At 48.2% G+C, this 15,199-nt stretch overlaps 2 protein-coding genes across 7 annotated transcripts in view; one reads left to right on the top strand and one right to left on the bottom strand.

Annotated features, from left to right (window-relative positions):
• Window positions 1-13,140, top strand: part of UBP1 (upstream binding protein 1 (LBP-1a)) — a 64,121-nt gene extending 50,981 nt beyond the window's left edge. For 2 of the 4 annotated variants that reach the window (XM_018067010.1, XM_018067008.1), the window contains 8 exons: window positions 1,778-1,881; window positions 3,545-3,599; window positions 3,851-3,944; window positions 6,492-6,582; window positions 7,207-7,313; window positions 8,107-8,249; window positions 8,933-8,984; window positions 11,299-13,140. In XM_018067010.1, the coding sequence (XP_017922499.1) occupies window positions 1,778-1,881; window positions 3,545-3,599; window positions 3,851-3,944; window positions 6,492-6,582; window positions 7,207-7,313; window positions 8,107-8,249; window positions 8,933-8,984; window positions 11,299-11,336 (684 nt within the window). In that variant the 3' untranslated portion in view covers window positions 11,337-13,140. The other 2 variants (XM_018067007.1, XM_018067009.1) reach the window with 1 other exon arrangement.
• Window positions 12,568-15,199, bottom strand: part of FBXL2 (F-box and leucine rich repeat protein 2) — a 76,777-nt gene continuing 74,145 nt past the window's right edge. For 2 of the 3 annotated variants that reach the window (XM_018067011.1, XM_018067013.1), the window contains one exon: window positions 12,568-15,099. In XM_018067011.1, the coding sequence (XP_017922500.1) occupies window positions 14,918-15,099 (182 nt within the window). In that variant the 3' untranslated portion in view covers window positions 12,568-14,917. The remainder of the gene's footprint in view (window positions 15,100-15,199) is intronic. The other variant, XM_018067012.1, reaches the window with a different exon arrangement.

Genomic DNA, 15,199 nt, shown 5'->3' with positions numbered 1-15,199 from the left:
ATGACTTAAGGTGAAGCCAGCACATTATTACCCTCTAAGTTTGAAAGCTTGGTGGCTCAAGTGGTAAAGAATCTGCCTGCAGTGCAGGAGACCCACGTTTGATCCCTGGGTCAGCAAGATCCCCTGGAGGTGGGCATGGCAACCCACTCCAGTATTACTGCCTGGAAAATTCCATGGTCAGAGGAGCCTGGCGGGCTACAGTCCATGGGGTTTTAAAGAGTCGGACATGACTGAGTGACTAACACTTTCACACTTACCTTCTTGATCTCGTGTTTTCTCTTTAATTCCCGTTAAATAATTTTGTCCAAATAGGACATACTTTCATGCCTGAAAAACTTTTAAAAATCACCCTAACTACTTTTTTACCACAAACTTAATATAAGTTGAAATTTCATTTTTAAAATTTCCTGTGACCATATAAAGCTTAAGTCAGTTGGGGAATTTAAAACTTATTATTTGTACCAATTTATCAGAGCAAAAAGTCATATACATTTTGATGAATAATTGCTAAGTATAAAAATAGAATTGTTATTGGAAATATATTTTGAATGATGAGGATAGAATTTATTATAAATTTTGTGTAGCTAAGAGAAACTTTGTTTAGATACATTTATTTTTCTTTTCAGCAGTGTGTCATTCAGGCCCTGGAACTCCTTCTGAGATACCTGCCAAAAATTCCAGTGATCTCTTTTTTGTATGATCTGATGGATCCATCTCAGTGTCTGTCAGCTGACAAGATGTCTTCCTGAATTATTTTGAAAGCAAAAAGATGAAAACTCCTTGACATGTAGAATTTTTCTGGAGCCATGCACTTCCTCAGTGTCCATCCTAGTATCTTTGAATGGCCTTCAGCCCAGTTTTTGGCAGAGTCTTGTAGCCTGCAGCCATGGCAAGAGAGGCCGCCTTTTCGTGTCAGTTGGGAGGAGGTGACGATGACTGTGGACCCTGGAAACCGGGGGTGTAGTCAGGCTCGGAAAGGACACCCGTGGCGAGGGGTGGAGCCCCCCGTCCTCAGCAGTCGTGACCTCCCTGGCCTGCGCAGCGTGTGGGCTTCAGCTTTGCCAGTGCGCCTAACTGTATAAGTTATCGTGTCTCCGGATCTTTAGCTCTGTGTTTGGTCAGAATTGTGAAAAACATTGAAGTCCACTCTGCCCGTCTAGACGATATGAACACGTAGCTAGATGGCTGCAGGCAGTACCCTCTGCGGTTCTGGTGGTGTGTCGCTGGGCCCGTCTCGTCTTACTCGGGGATGGCGTCCACCCGAGAGCGAGGAAGCGCCTGGTGCCGGGGCGCCTGCTCCTTGGGGAGGCGGGCGAGAGCCGCACCCGGCGGGCAGCCGCATCCCGTCAGCACACAGTGCTGGGTGGTGCTTCCGAGCCCCTGCTTGCCTCTGCTGTCGTTCAGACCTCGATAGGTACCTCCTGGGCAATGGATGAAGAGAAGGTGGACGTTCTCGAGATCACAATGTAGCGACACTTGAGCGCACATCTGAAACGCCTTTAGGAAAGCTGGCTGCTGTCCTCAGTCACCTCAGGGCCCGTCTGAGAGTAGTCAGGGTCTAGATGCTACAAGTAACATTGTCACTGACGCACACACACGCACGCACACGCGCGCGCGCGCGCAGTCAGTCTGACGTGTTTCTGTGAGGTTGCTTGATGAATGTCAGGTGTCTTGTGTCTCATGCTCTTGCATTTGGCCAGAGTAGAGAGTGAATACAAGAACGCCTGCCACAGCCTGGAGAAGCGAACCATTCCCATATCTTTGTTTCTATCCGCAGTGCTCTCCGTGGCCCGACACCCCCACAGCCTACGTGAACAACAGCCCATCCGCAGCTCCCACCTTCACGTCCCCGCCGCCGAGCGCCTGCAGCGTCCCGGACAGGTAGCGGTGTGCGGGCCGCGCGCCGGGCCCCGGGCGGCCTCGCTCCTCTAGCGCCTCTCTTAAGTCACAGTGGCCTTTGAGTGTGTGTCTGGGGTACATGGAAATGAGAAACAGTCTGCTGCTGAGCAAAAGGTCTTTTCGTCACCTTCCAGCTTTTTCCTTCCTAGCTCCTGTGCCTCACACACTCAAAGCTGTGGGACTCCGAAAAGGGTGCGCTTTCAAGATATCTTCTTTGTGAGATAAAAACAACATTGATGAGGTTCATGGGTAGAGAGAAGAATGAGTTGTTAAGGGGAAACTGACTTGAATAGGTTGCGGTTGTGTTTATGATAAGGTACACTGGTCTTTGATGCTCACCATGGCAAACCATGGATTATTTTCTGCCCTGTTTCTTGCCTCTCCCAAAGACACTAATTTTTTTTAAAAAATAAGTCTTTAAACTTAAAGAAGAAGACTTTCCGCTTGTAAAGGCTTGCTCTGGTGTCAGAAGTGGGCTCGGTGCGCTTTGTCCGTCCTCTCTTCTGGCCTGTCAGCAGCAGCACCTGGTGAGTAGCTGGATCAGAGGGTCCTCACTCTCAGGACACTTCTTACTGGGAAGGAACACAACGTTCATAACAGAGTTAAAACCGTAGAGGAGCGAATCCCCGGTCAGCCCAGCGGGGAGAGCTCAGCGCTCGTGCTGCAGCCCAGGTTCAGTCCCTGGCCAGAAGGCCTCACAGGTCACATGGTGCAGCCGGAACCGAGAAACGTGGTGCAGCCGGAAGAGGTCCACGCTGGCAAGGTTGGACCCAGCTCGGCCTGCTATAACTAAACACCACAGACTGAGTGGCTTATAAACGACAGGAGGTCACTCCTCCTGGTCTGAAGGCTGCACGCCCGGTTCCAGGGGCCTGCAGGATGGTTCTGGCGAGCAGTGTCTCTCGGGCTGTGGGCTACGAGCCCGCGTGTTCCCGTGCTAGCGAGCAGAGTGGAGGAGGCGCACGCCCACCACCACTCACCAGGTCTCTGATCCCTCTCCTGGGGCTCCACCCTCACGGCTCCATCCACTGCTCATGTCCCAAAGGGCCCTCCTCTTAATAAACCATCCATCATGCTGCGGGTAGGGTGGTTTTCTGAGGGAACATGAACATTAAGTCTAACAAGGTCTGGTGAGAAAAAGGGGAAAAAAAGGCTTTTTCCCTGAGGAGATGGATGGATAAGAGGCCACTTGTAGGTTACTGTTATTTTCCACTGTTTACCTTACTTGATTCTCATATTTTTTCCCTAACTAAAATGAATGAGAATCCTTCATTTTCCTGGCACCCCTGGCAATGGAGCCCTTGTGTTTCATGAAACTTGACTTTCTTGCTAAACAGATGGAGAAGCTGCAAATGAAACCATCTTCTGGTGTCTTAATTCTTTTTTGGGGGGGCCACATTTGTGTGGTTTGTGAGATTTTAGTTCCCAAACCAGGAGTCAGACCGTGGCGGTGAACGCACCCAGTCCTAACGACTAGGCCGCCAGGAATCGCCTTGTGTCTTGACCTTATCCCTAATGAGTTGTGCGGATACTCTTTTTGCATATTTACGTTGCTATGTCCCACAGTGTTAAATTCACCTAGTATCCTCTAATGTCTTAATTCAGAAATATAACAACCATCCTTTTCTTCCTTCCTTATCCCCAGCAATTCATCTTCCCCAAATCATCAGGGAGATGGAATTCCACAGGCCTCTAGTGAAGTAAGTGTCTTTACCCTAACCTCTCCTGCCTTCAGGGTCCTGCATCGTGAAGCCTCTGACAGATTCGAATCGCTGTTCGGATCCCCGAATACTCACACCTCTGCTCTTTCTGGGTGTGTTAAACTTTAAACCTGTAGGATTTCTGTGTTGTGTTTAAATGTTCTTCTTTATAACATGCCAGGGACTTGGGTGGGGTTTTTTGGTAAGTCTAAATAGTTTCTTCTGTTTACGTTCATTTTCTTTATTAATAGCAACTTCAGCCTTCAGCCACGATCCAGGAAACACAGCAGTGGCTGCTCAAAAACAGATTCTCTTCCTACACAAGACTGTTCTCCAACTTTTTAGGTATGTTTGTGTTTGTGTACACGCACACATACATCGTTTACTTATTTGTTTTTGTACTATTATTAGCCGTAATTAAATGTTGGAGCAGAAGCTGTATATAGAATCATAAGAAGTTGCCCAAGCCTGTAGGGGGAGGCCCTGTGTCCCCCCAGCGTCCCCAGTTGTGCCGTCTTGCAGACCCTTAGTGCAGTATCGGAACAGGAACTCGATGCTGTTTCACCAGGTTTACACGCCCTTGTTTTTATATAGGTATAAATGCTTATGCACAATTTTTTTTATTAACTTTATGTAAAATAATTTTGGCTTTGCATAAGTTGCAGAGACAATGCAGATGTCCCAGTGCACCCTTTACTCAGCTCGTTACATAGCTGTAGTACGGTGTCGAAACCAGGAGGTTGGCATCGGTGCCGTGTGTGGGCATGGTGTTGCTGCCATCACGTCTGCCGGCTCGCATGACCGTCGCCACCGCTGGAGTCGGCACAGAATGCTGACAGTGCCACAGGGGCCTCCCTGGGCGCCCAGGGCCCCTCTCCCACCTCCGCTGGCATCTGGCGGCCATCAGTCCACTTTCTGCCTCCATGACTTTGTGTTTTGAAAACGTTACATAAATGGGATCGCACAGTGCAGTAGCTCTTCTCTCAGCATCCTGCCCTGACATCTGCAACATCTGAGATGTCGTATCAGTTGCTCCTCTTCACTGCTGCGTAGCATTATGGGGTAGGGATGTACTCAGATGGGGGTTTCTACAGACATAGGTGTTCTCTTGCCTAGTAAGCTAAGGAAGTATTTAGATGGAACATTAGAAGGAACCAGGCGGTGCTGCTTCGGGTGCTGTGGGAAGCCCGCGGGGAGGCACGGTCGTAGCCGGCAGGGGCAGCGTTCCTAGACAGTGTAGCCCTGGGCCCTTTCCCGCAGAACACTTACTGACGTGGCCCGGCCTGCTCCTCCTGGGCCGCAGTGCAGTGGCGGCTGGCTCTCCCAGCCTTTGAAGAGAGCAGCGCGTGTGCACCCGGCTGCCCAGAGCAAAGCTTGGTCTCCCACAGAGCTTGGCTCCTGTCTCATCAGCCCTCTGCGGCTGTGCTTGCGCCACGACCAGCCATTCCTCGGGCAGCGCTTTGTCTCTTTGAAATGGAAGTGCGGGGTTTTTTCTCACTTGCTAGCCAAGATCCGCACTTCATGATTTACCTGTGGAAAAGCTACACATTTCAGTGTGTGTTGGGGAGGAGCCCCTGGGGTGCTCACAGGGAAGGCGGGAAGAGCCCTGAACACTGGGGAGCTCTGTCGGTGGCACCTGATTCCTGTTCTGTGAGACGCACACGTTGAGGTTGTTTGAGTGGTGGTCACTAGGGCTTGGCCTTCTGCCTTCTGCTTCCCCTGTGAGGTTCCCCACAGTCGAGAGGTGGGGAAGGCAGCTTCCTGCTCCGAGCCCGTCAGGCATTCAGAGAAGACCATGCCCGTCCAGTTCTGTGCGGGTGGCGGCTGTGCTCCCAGGTCGCTCCTCTCCACTCCTGTTGGCAGAAGGCCCTGGCAGAGGCGACAGCACCTGGCTCTGCCCCCTGACGCCAGAGACAGCCCCATTGGCACTCATGCCTCATGGGAGACATGCTTCTCTGGTCTCTCTTTCACAAACTAGAAAATTATGAGACTCTAACATTCAAGTCCTCAAAAGTAGAGAACTCCATTATCTTGTTACATATGTGAGTGGATATTTATCATATGGAAGTCATGCTTTATTTAATCTCAAGGGCATCTTAGTTTCCCCAATAAACTACATCTTGAGCATCAATAAAGGGGGAAAACAAAAGGTTGTAGACAACACTCAAGACATTAAGCAGAGTCTGCAGAGCTCCCGCGGCACTCGACCAGCTCCAAAGCTGGATGACCAGCCTTGGTGAGTCTTATTCTGCCACCCCCCGCCACCTCCCTTTTCTGTTCTGCTTTAAAGCAGATCCTGGGCACCATACCATGCATGTACACACACACCAAATATTTACAGAGGAAGTCTTCAGGGTAATATGCAGTTCTCTGCCATGCTTTTGTATTAAACTGGCTACTGTGGCAGAGTTGTTATTGTTGGACTGTATGTAGCAGGTTACAGAATACAGAGGCCTAATCCCAGCTCTGCTGACAACCTGGTTGCCTTTGGGCAGGTCTGACTTCCATTTCTTCCTTTTGTAAAGTAAAGATTGGCCTGGTCATCTCACGGTGAACTGTCGGGTCAAGATCATGTTAATCCTTGCAAGCACCACTTGGCCAGAGTAGGCTGCACGGCAGTCCTGTGCTGGGAACAGTCCGTCCTGTCAGCCGTGCTTGTTACGATTAACCGGCCTCTGGGCTTCCGAGCTCCTTCTTGACCCAGGATGTGAGAGCCAGCATCCTGTGTCTGAAGGACAGGCATGTGTGTGTCTGTTCCTGTGGGCGTGCACACATAAGAGAGCCGTGATGGTTTCCAAGGACACTGAACTGAAGACGGATGCCGCCAAGCAGCCTGTCTCGCTGGGTCTTACCCCAGTTCCTGGAGAAGATCCTCTTTTTGCTCTTCTCCAGGTGCCGACTTGTTAAAGCTGACCAAGGAGGACCTAGTACAAATCTGCGGTGCCGCCGACGGGATCCGGCTCTATAACGCCCTGAAGTCAAGGTAGAACACGGAGTCTAAAAGGGGCCACTCTGCTTGAAACGAGGATGCGCCCTTGCTCGTGCGGGGCTGTGGGCAGCTGGGCCGCGTGTGCGCGCCTTCAGGCAGGCCCAGATGTGGTTCAGGCACTGAGGGCAGAGGCGGACTCAGGACTAGAAATGGGGCTGCACGGCTGGGTTTGCTGCCAAGAGAACAAACTTCTCGTTTCGGTCAGCTCTACGGAATCTATGGTTTTCAAGGTCATGTGCCCTACTGCACAGCTGTTAGAAGCATACACTGTGTTGGCCTTCAAGATCCATTCACTGTGGTTGCTATTTCTAGACTTGCGGTGTGAGAATTGCATTAAACTGAATTTTACTGATGTTAAACTGTTGACATAATGTTGAAACTTAAATTCACCAGCATCTGACTGACCATCTCAATGGTTTAGAATCTGGATCATCAGATTAGACCACCTGTGCTAACCTGTGATAGTTGGTGTGAGGTGTGTGTCTTTATATTCTTACCCGTAAATTGTTTGGTATAATGAAGTAGCCTTGTCAAGTTCTAAGGAACTAGCCCCTAGCGCCCTGTAGCTGCGCCCGCGCAGCGCCTCCCCGGCTCACAAGCGCCGTCTTCTGGTTGCAGGTCGGTGCGGCCCCGCCTGACCCTCTACGTCTGCCGCGAGCAGCCCGCGCCGCAGGGGCAGCAGCCGGCGGCGGGCGGGGGCGACAGCAGCAGCGCCACGCCGTTCGGTGGGTATGATAGGCGGGTATTGGCGGGGGTGCACTCTGCTTCCTGTCACGGCCCTTTGCTGTGGATGGGGGCCGCCTGGTGGAGTAGGCGCGCGCAGGCAGAGTGTGGCAAGCCCTGCCCCAGAGCTCCTGATCGCTGTTTGGCGTTCATCAGTAGCTGAGCAGGACCTGCGGGGGCCCGGCTCCCTGGAGGTGTGCTGTCCGGAGGGGGGCCCCGGGCTTCTGTGGAGCCAGCAGCCCTCTGGGCCTGGGGGCCGCTTCCTTATCTTCTCTTGCATTTTCACACTTTTCTGAATCCTTTGGAAGACACATAGCTTCTATTCTTTAAGGTAAATTTCCAATAGTAGGTTTACTGAATCAAAAACTGACCTCTTTGGAGTTCTTTTTATATATTACTAGAAACACTATTTTTGAAAACAGCTTTCTCTTGCTGTAATTCACATATCGTAAACTGCTTCCACTGCAAGTTGACAGCTCCAGTGTGGCATGCACGTCTGCAGCCACTGCCGTCATCCAGCGTTAGCCTCATTGCTCCACAGTGACCCTCCGCGCCCATCTGTACTCTATTCCTGTTTGTGTTTAATAAAAATTATAACCAGATATTTTTGTACAGAGGTTAATGTTAATTATATGTACACATAAATAATATATTTAAATGGATAGTAAGGGGGAACTACTCATCTTTTTTCTATCTTATTTCTTTAGTACTTTGAAAGGTGTGACCTCCCCATAGATCAGGTGGAAAACAGATCAAAGATGATTGCTAAAATGCTGTTTGTATTTTTTATTTCAGTTTATCATGCAATCTACTTGGAAGAAATGGTTGCCTCAGAAGTTGCTCGAAAACTTGCGCTGGTGTTTAATATTCCTTTCCACCAAATTAACCAGGTTTACAGACAGGGTCCCACTGGTATTCACATTCTTGTTAGTGATCAGGTAACTGGCATGCTCTTTCCTCCTTCACACTGGTGTTTGCTTTTGTACGTATTGCTGAAGAGCTATAGGAAAACTCTGTGGCCTCTTGCCAGTACTGAGGAGTCAGAGTTGGGAATCAAAATTGGGAGGAATTTATAAGCAAGAGTTGAGGTGTCCTGGGTGGCAGAAGGAATGCAGATTAAGGAGAACCATGGCTCAGCTCCCACCAGCTTTGAACTCTGACACCGGTCACTGGGAGACTCCAGGTTCCTGGGACTTTGGTCCTTTTTATGTAAAAGTGAGGCATCTGAATGGGTTTTCCTTTGTTTCCCTATCTGATGACTGGTTTGAAGCAGCAGGGTAGGAGGGCAGTTCTCCCCGTCCATGTTCCATGAGAAGCAAGCAGTGAAGTGCAGCTTTTTGTCAGTGTCTCTGTCCGAGAGCCCGGTGGGGACAGCCCCCGTGGGCCCACGGGTGACGGGCCAGAGTGCGGGGACCCCCGTGAGTACGAGGTCAACACAGGGCAGGCTGTACCCCAGGTGTAGGCCTGTGACCCATACAGCCTTCATGAAGTGCTGTCTTGACTGTCGAGTCCTGAACTTGTACACCATGTATGTGTTTTTATTTTTTTTCTTTCACAAATTTTAATCTTTCCTAATCAGTAAGAGTTGGGTATTAATTATACATCTGCTTTATCCTTCTAGATGGTTCAGAACTTTCAAGATGAGAGTTGTTTTTTATTCTCCACAGTAAAAGGTACTTTGCATGTGTATGTGTGTCTTGAAAGGCTAGAATCATGAAAGGTGGCGTGCCTGAAATCAGCAGTCATCTTGTGTCTGGCTTTGCAAATGCTGGTTTTACCAATCTTAAGTAAGTTTGAAAAATGAAGTCAGCCACTATCTGGTGACAGAAACAGAAATTAGCAAATAAGAGGAGTCCATCCTTCTGGATGCCTGGAGAACAATCCCAGTCTATTCAGCATTTCACTGGCCACCTCATGTCAGACACGTGCTGGAAAGGCCTTCCCCTGCTCTAGTGGGGAAAGCAATCAGAAAAGGTCAACAGATGCACACAGATTACAAATACAGAGTTTAGCTGCCGTGAAGGAATGGGGAAGTGTGGTGCTTGTGGACACAGGCGTCTGGGCTGGGGACACAAAGCTCTTAGGCTGTCTCTAGGAGCAGCAGCCAGGCGGGGCAAGGCTGTCGCAGAGGAAGGAGCCGGGCTGCTCTGGAGGCCTGCAGGCCTGCGGCTGCCATGCAGGGCGAGGGCAAGCAAAGCAGGAGCCAAGTCCGGTAGGCGGTGTAGTGGTGGGAGCTTAGCTTTGAAATGCACTGCAGTCAGTGACTTGTTTGTAAACAAATGAGTAATGTGAGTAGGTTTGTCTTTTCTTCCGCTGTTGCAACTTTGTAGAGACAGAAGGTGGGAGAAGTGGAGGCAGGAGGTGTCATCTAGGCCAGAGGTGAGGGGGTTTTGGATAGTGACAGGGCCTGCTGAGCCCCATATAGGAGGAGCAGCCGTGACTCTTACAGGAGCAGCTGCGCCGGCGGTGGTCACAGTGGAGGGGGAGGTGGTGTTGAGAGCACCCCCGACCCTCTTCCTTTGGGCTGCTGTGCGTGACTTGGGACAGACGGTTGCTGGGGGTGTCATCAGAGCAGTGGACAGGAAGGCAGCTGGAGCTGGTAAGGTTTCCCACCTCTGCCTAGCAAGCTCAGAAGGCTAAGTGAGCATTATCACCCTAGGCTTAGTGGTGGAAGAACAGTCTCAGAACTATTTGTGTCAATTGGTCATTTAATAGTAAAAAGTGGTTAATGGTAACAGTGTGTCATAAAACTTTCAGAAGGAAAGGAGACTTGTGGACCATTTGTGTGTAACAGGTCTTGGTTTTTAAAATCAGTACTTTTTAATGTAAACAACTTGATTAAACATGTCACAGAATTTGAGACCCATTAAAAAATAAGTTTGCAAAAAGTTGAGATTTCATTTTAGGACATGGGAATGTCGAGTTAACTATACCCGCTGGGGCTGGCAGGAGATACCTGGGTTTCAGATCTAAGTTAAGCCTTCAGCATGTCTTCGGTGATTCTAAGCCGTAGAAATCCTTCAGGTTATGGAGGGAGAGAATGTGAAGAGCAGGCCCAGATGGGGCTCACAAGACTTCCAATTAAAGGGTTGGTTACAGGAGGGTTTCTTAAATGTCATTATGAGAAGAGACCTTTAAGATCTAAATCCAGTCTTAGCAGGAAAGCTGCACCTCAAAGAGCAAGATGTCCGGTGTCACTCTTTTCTGGTAAGTTACTCAAAGCAGTAGCTCCCCTTGAAACAAGGGGCTGAATTAAGGACTTCACCCCACTGGACGTGTCTCAAGCCAGCAAGATACCTGCAGGGGCTGTTTAGACTGTGAACTGACCCACTGTTGTTTTCTTTACAAAGCCCTGAGACTAGCACCCTCGTCTCAATTTTTCATTCTCAAAGCGTTTGGTCTACAGAACTGACACCGTCTGTGACAAAGGTAGTTCAGAGCGTGTGGCTGTGACGGCAGCGAGTGTCTAGTGTTCGGCATCACAGGATGCCCCTCCCATCTCAGTGTCCTGTCTGTAGACATTTGTCCTTGTGAAAATTGCATTTGCTCCTTGATGAATGCTTGTACTGCTTCTCGCCATCTTCTGAGAAACCCTAGGCCAGCAGGCGTAGCTAGTGATTACTAATTATCCCAGAAAAGGTGGGTATCAGCACCCAGTTTATCCGACGGTCTCTGCCGTGTGCTCAGACAAGCGGCAGAGGGAGCGTGGACATGATGCTTTAGGGAGGGGCGCTGGAGCAGGTTAATCAGCCTTTTCATCTCTGGAATACTTAAAGGCGCGCTCAGCTGGGCTGGGAAGCTGTAGGGTGAGAGCAGCGTTTGTTTTAGTGAGTTAGGTTTTAAATTTATTTTTAATCAAAGGATACTTGCTTTACAATATTGGTTTCATTTCTGACATACGTCAATATGAATTAGCTCAATTTAGTTTTGACTCTCCAGCCTAGTAAAAAAGAAGTTGACCGGTCACGTCCCTTTCTTTTTCTGCAGCTGAAAATGGTGGTGGCGTCCACATCATTTTGAAGTGACGTCTTCCGTAGTCTGAACTCTATTCAGCACCAAATAAAAGTCACGCTTAAAAGTGTGTGAAGACTGAATCCAAGAAGTCTTGGGATTGGATTTTACCGTATGAAATGTTTCATATTGAAAACATAGGATGACCTTCCTAATGAGCTGGACGAGAGGCGCACCTGGCCCGCGTCCCCGCCGGGAGAGAGCACGCAGGCCGCCTGCCCCTCTGCCCGAGGCGCCGCGCACACAGGTCCGGAGCAGCCTCCGCTGTCTTTCTACACTGTATGCGGTTTGGAGATGAATGTAGATGTACTGTGGGCATTGACATTTCTGGGCCACTGTGGTGTCTGCAGCCTGGACCTTATGCTGACCTGGGCAGGGACGGGCCGCCGTGGACACGGGCCGACCGGTGGTCAGGGGAGAGGCGCGGCGCTTCTCGGGAAAATCATGTCTAAGGGTGTGCGTCTGCCGGGATCATGCCGGATCGGGAGGATCCAAGCCAGGAAGACGGGCTTGAAGCAAACTGCATTATCAAGAGTACCTTGGTGAGAGGATCAGTGTAAATCCTAATAGGTACAAAGACTTTTGTGTTTTTGCTTTGTCACAGATTTATTGAAAACCTTTTTGCTTCTGCTTCCATTTTTAGCATTTGTTTCTGGTTTTCATTTTTGAATCCCAATGCCTTTTAAACTCATGTGGTTTTCTTTCTCCTTTTTCTATCTCCAACCACTTAGCAACCGCCTCCCCCCACCCCCTTCCTGTTAAACATTTTTAAAGTCCTGTCCCGGACATTGGAAATACACATAAGCAGGACAAAACAGTGTGATGGTTCGTAACTTGGTGTTAAGGGGTCATTATCAGGAGTTGAAATTATTCTCGGAACACTAGACATCACAAACACTATCTTGCACCATCAAAATTCTTACTTCTTGAGCTTTAGTACAATCATGGATAACATTCTGGTGATTATTTAGGGACTTTTATACACCACATAATAGCTTCTTTTTTCTATAAAAAGAGTGCCTCTTTCACAAAACCAAATGCTTGTCGGCCAGTATACTTTTCAAAGGGAATCACTGTTTTTGCAATTTTTTCTACTATCTTTCTCTCTTCCCTTCACCCAAAGCCTTCCCAAAATTCATCAGCAAGCATTTGAGGCCTGTGGTGTACTAGACACAAATAGAAAAAACAAAACACTTCGATTGCATTTTAATTACACCACCTCTGTCTCTTTACCCAGTATCTTGGTTTTGAGTGTTTTATTTGATGCTTGAGTTTGAAATCTCTCCCCAAAGACAAAACTGCTCCAGTGGGTAAAAGCTTTGTATTTTGTTTTATTCATAAAGGGGGTTATTTGATATTAAAAAAAGAAAGTACTGTCTTTAAATATTCCATCTTTGGCCTGAAAATATCCCTCACTTGTACAGCCCCCATGCTGGAGAGCTTTCCTTTCCGTCATTTCCCCTTTGCTTTCCTACGACCACATGTTTTCTGTACCAGTCACTTGGGAAAGAAGTGAGCTTTCTCTTCATTGTTTTAGAGTTTTGCTTGTCTATTTAGCATTCCTTTTTGAGTCTCAAGATTTATGGAACAATAAATGTCATTTAATGCTGTGTGCTATTTTGAATTCATCAGGTTTTTACAAGTGGGGTTAAAAAAAAAAGCTCGTCAAACTTGAAATTACACCAAGCAGCATTGAACATTAGTCTGTCCCAGTGAAACAGGTTAAATTATGGCACCAGCAAATTTGCTACTTTGTTTTTTTAATAGTAGGATGTACACATTTCAGTATAATAAATGTTTTCCGATTGTTTTTGCAAACGTGTGTCTCATTTAAAACCCAAGTTCCTGCCAGTGTCACTTCGTGTCATAGGATCAAGCGTCACTACGTATGTTCCGAGTGCACACCAGTCCAGATGGCGTTAGAAGAGCTGGTGGGGATGTGCTTTCCTTTCAGCCTGTTGTTTTCTCAAAGCAAATGCAGCTGAGGACAGGTCACCCAGTGCCTGTTCCACGCCTGCATTTTAAAGAGGAAGCAAGCCTGATTTCCTTAACAGAGGTCCTGCTGTTTGGTAACTGCAGTCCTGTGTCATTCAGCCAGAGTCCAATAGCTTTGAGAGGTTGTAGCCAAGCTCCAAAGAGAGAATGTATAGAAGGTCCTGGTCATTTAGATTTTTAAAACGGAACTATACTCATAGTTTTCTGCAGCACCCATTTTCCCCATACACAGTGATGTAAATGTATATTTAAATAACTGCTATGGCATACATACAATTTTTAGATCAGGAAATACTAGAGTATATAATAAGGCTGCAAAATCACCAGGACTAATGCTTTTTCTGATAATCCTCTTAATTGATTTATCTATCTGCCTTCTCTCCCCAGAATGCAACTGAGGTCTTGTATTCTAAATGATTCTAAAACTTTCCACCTAATAGAACCCTAACTCTATTAGAACTATTGCTGGTCGTGGGAAATTTCTCTTTTGCTGTTTCTCTTCAGCTTCTCAGGAGCTCTGGGCTTTTAAGTTTGGTTGCTAAGAAGGGTTAGCACAGAGGTTCAGCGAAGGTCACAAGTCTGGCAGCACAGAGTAGAAACCAGATCACCTTATCAGATTTCAGATAACAGAATGCCTGAGTTTGGAAAATGGTTTTGGTCAGATATGTCTGCCACAAGATAATAGCAATAAAACCCTCTGACGTAAGCACTGCAATGGTTTATTCATTTTATATTATATAAGTCTCAAAGGTGCCAACACTTTACTGAGCTGAGTTTTAAGTGTATAAAATTTTTGAATAGTTCTGGTGTAACTTGATTTCTAAGACTTAAAATAAACTTGGAAAAAAATCACACCCATTCTACATGCATCCATTATTTTTAATTGATTGTAGTATAGATAACTTGAGCTTTAAATTCTTTTTCTTTAAGATCCCCCAAATTCTGTGAGAGATGACAGCATTAGCTCATTTTGTGCTGTTGCCTACCCCAGAGCTCACGATCTGTCATCAGGCAGCACGGAGTCTGAGCTGCTTCTGTTCCATTTCTGGTCCCCGAGAGGACCTAGGGCGAGTTGACAGAAAGGTGGAGACCCTGCTCCACCCTTTCTAGAGTCCTCATTCTTTGGTGTCTCATGGAAACCTATTACCTTGCCTTCCAAGTAAGTCTCCAAATAGAAAACTGTCAGGCATTGTGAATTTGCAATATAGTTACGTCAATAAAGTTGCTATTTTAACCTTCAAAGTGGAGAAGTCCTGCTCATCAAAGTGGACTCGTGAATAAAAGGAGGTCATTGGCTTAAGTATCAGGTAGAAAATCAACAGCTTATTTTTCTGCTCAGTCTGTGCTAACGCTGATGGTCTGTTGAAGAATGCTGGCAAAGCCGAGGGTGGCAATTTTGTACCTAGGGCAGCGCCACCTCTTGAGATCCAGGTTTCCTGTGCGGTCCTGGCTGCACTAAGACCACCCCTGCTCTTTGTTAGCTGACACGAGGCTTTGAACTGATTGCATCACAGCAGAACAAAGGTAAAAACTATCACCAGAAGTACCGCAGTCCCTGCACAAGTCTTTTTTACCTGTAAGCGCCTTTCTCACCGGAGAATCAACAGAGCTGGGTGATGGCGGAGAACGGCACACCGAGTGCTCCGGGCAGGCCCCGCGGCCCGCGGGCGGCCGTCAGAGGATGACGCAGCACCTGCAGAGCCGCGGCCCGCCGCCTCCCGCGGCCGTGGGCGGGGTGACGGGAGCGAAGTAGGCGTGGACTCGGACGTGAGGGAGCTGCGCCTGAAAGCGACGGGAGGAGCACCGGCTAAAGGCCTGTGGGCAGGAGGGCAACTACCCGCGTGATGCCAGGAAAGCCCAAGCTAAGAGGCAGTCCCCGTCC

This window comes from Capra hircus, chromosome 22 (genome assembly GCF_001704415.2).
Source record: "Capra hircus breed San Clemente chromosome 22, ASM170441v1, whole genome shotgun sequence".
NCBI lineage: Eukaryota > Metazoa > Chordata > Mammalia > Artiodactyla > Bovidae > Capra > Capra hircus.
This window is presented reverse-complemented; position numbering and strand designations above follow the sequence as displayed.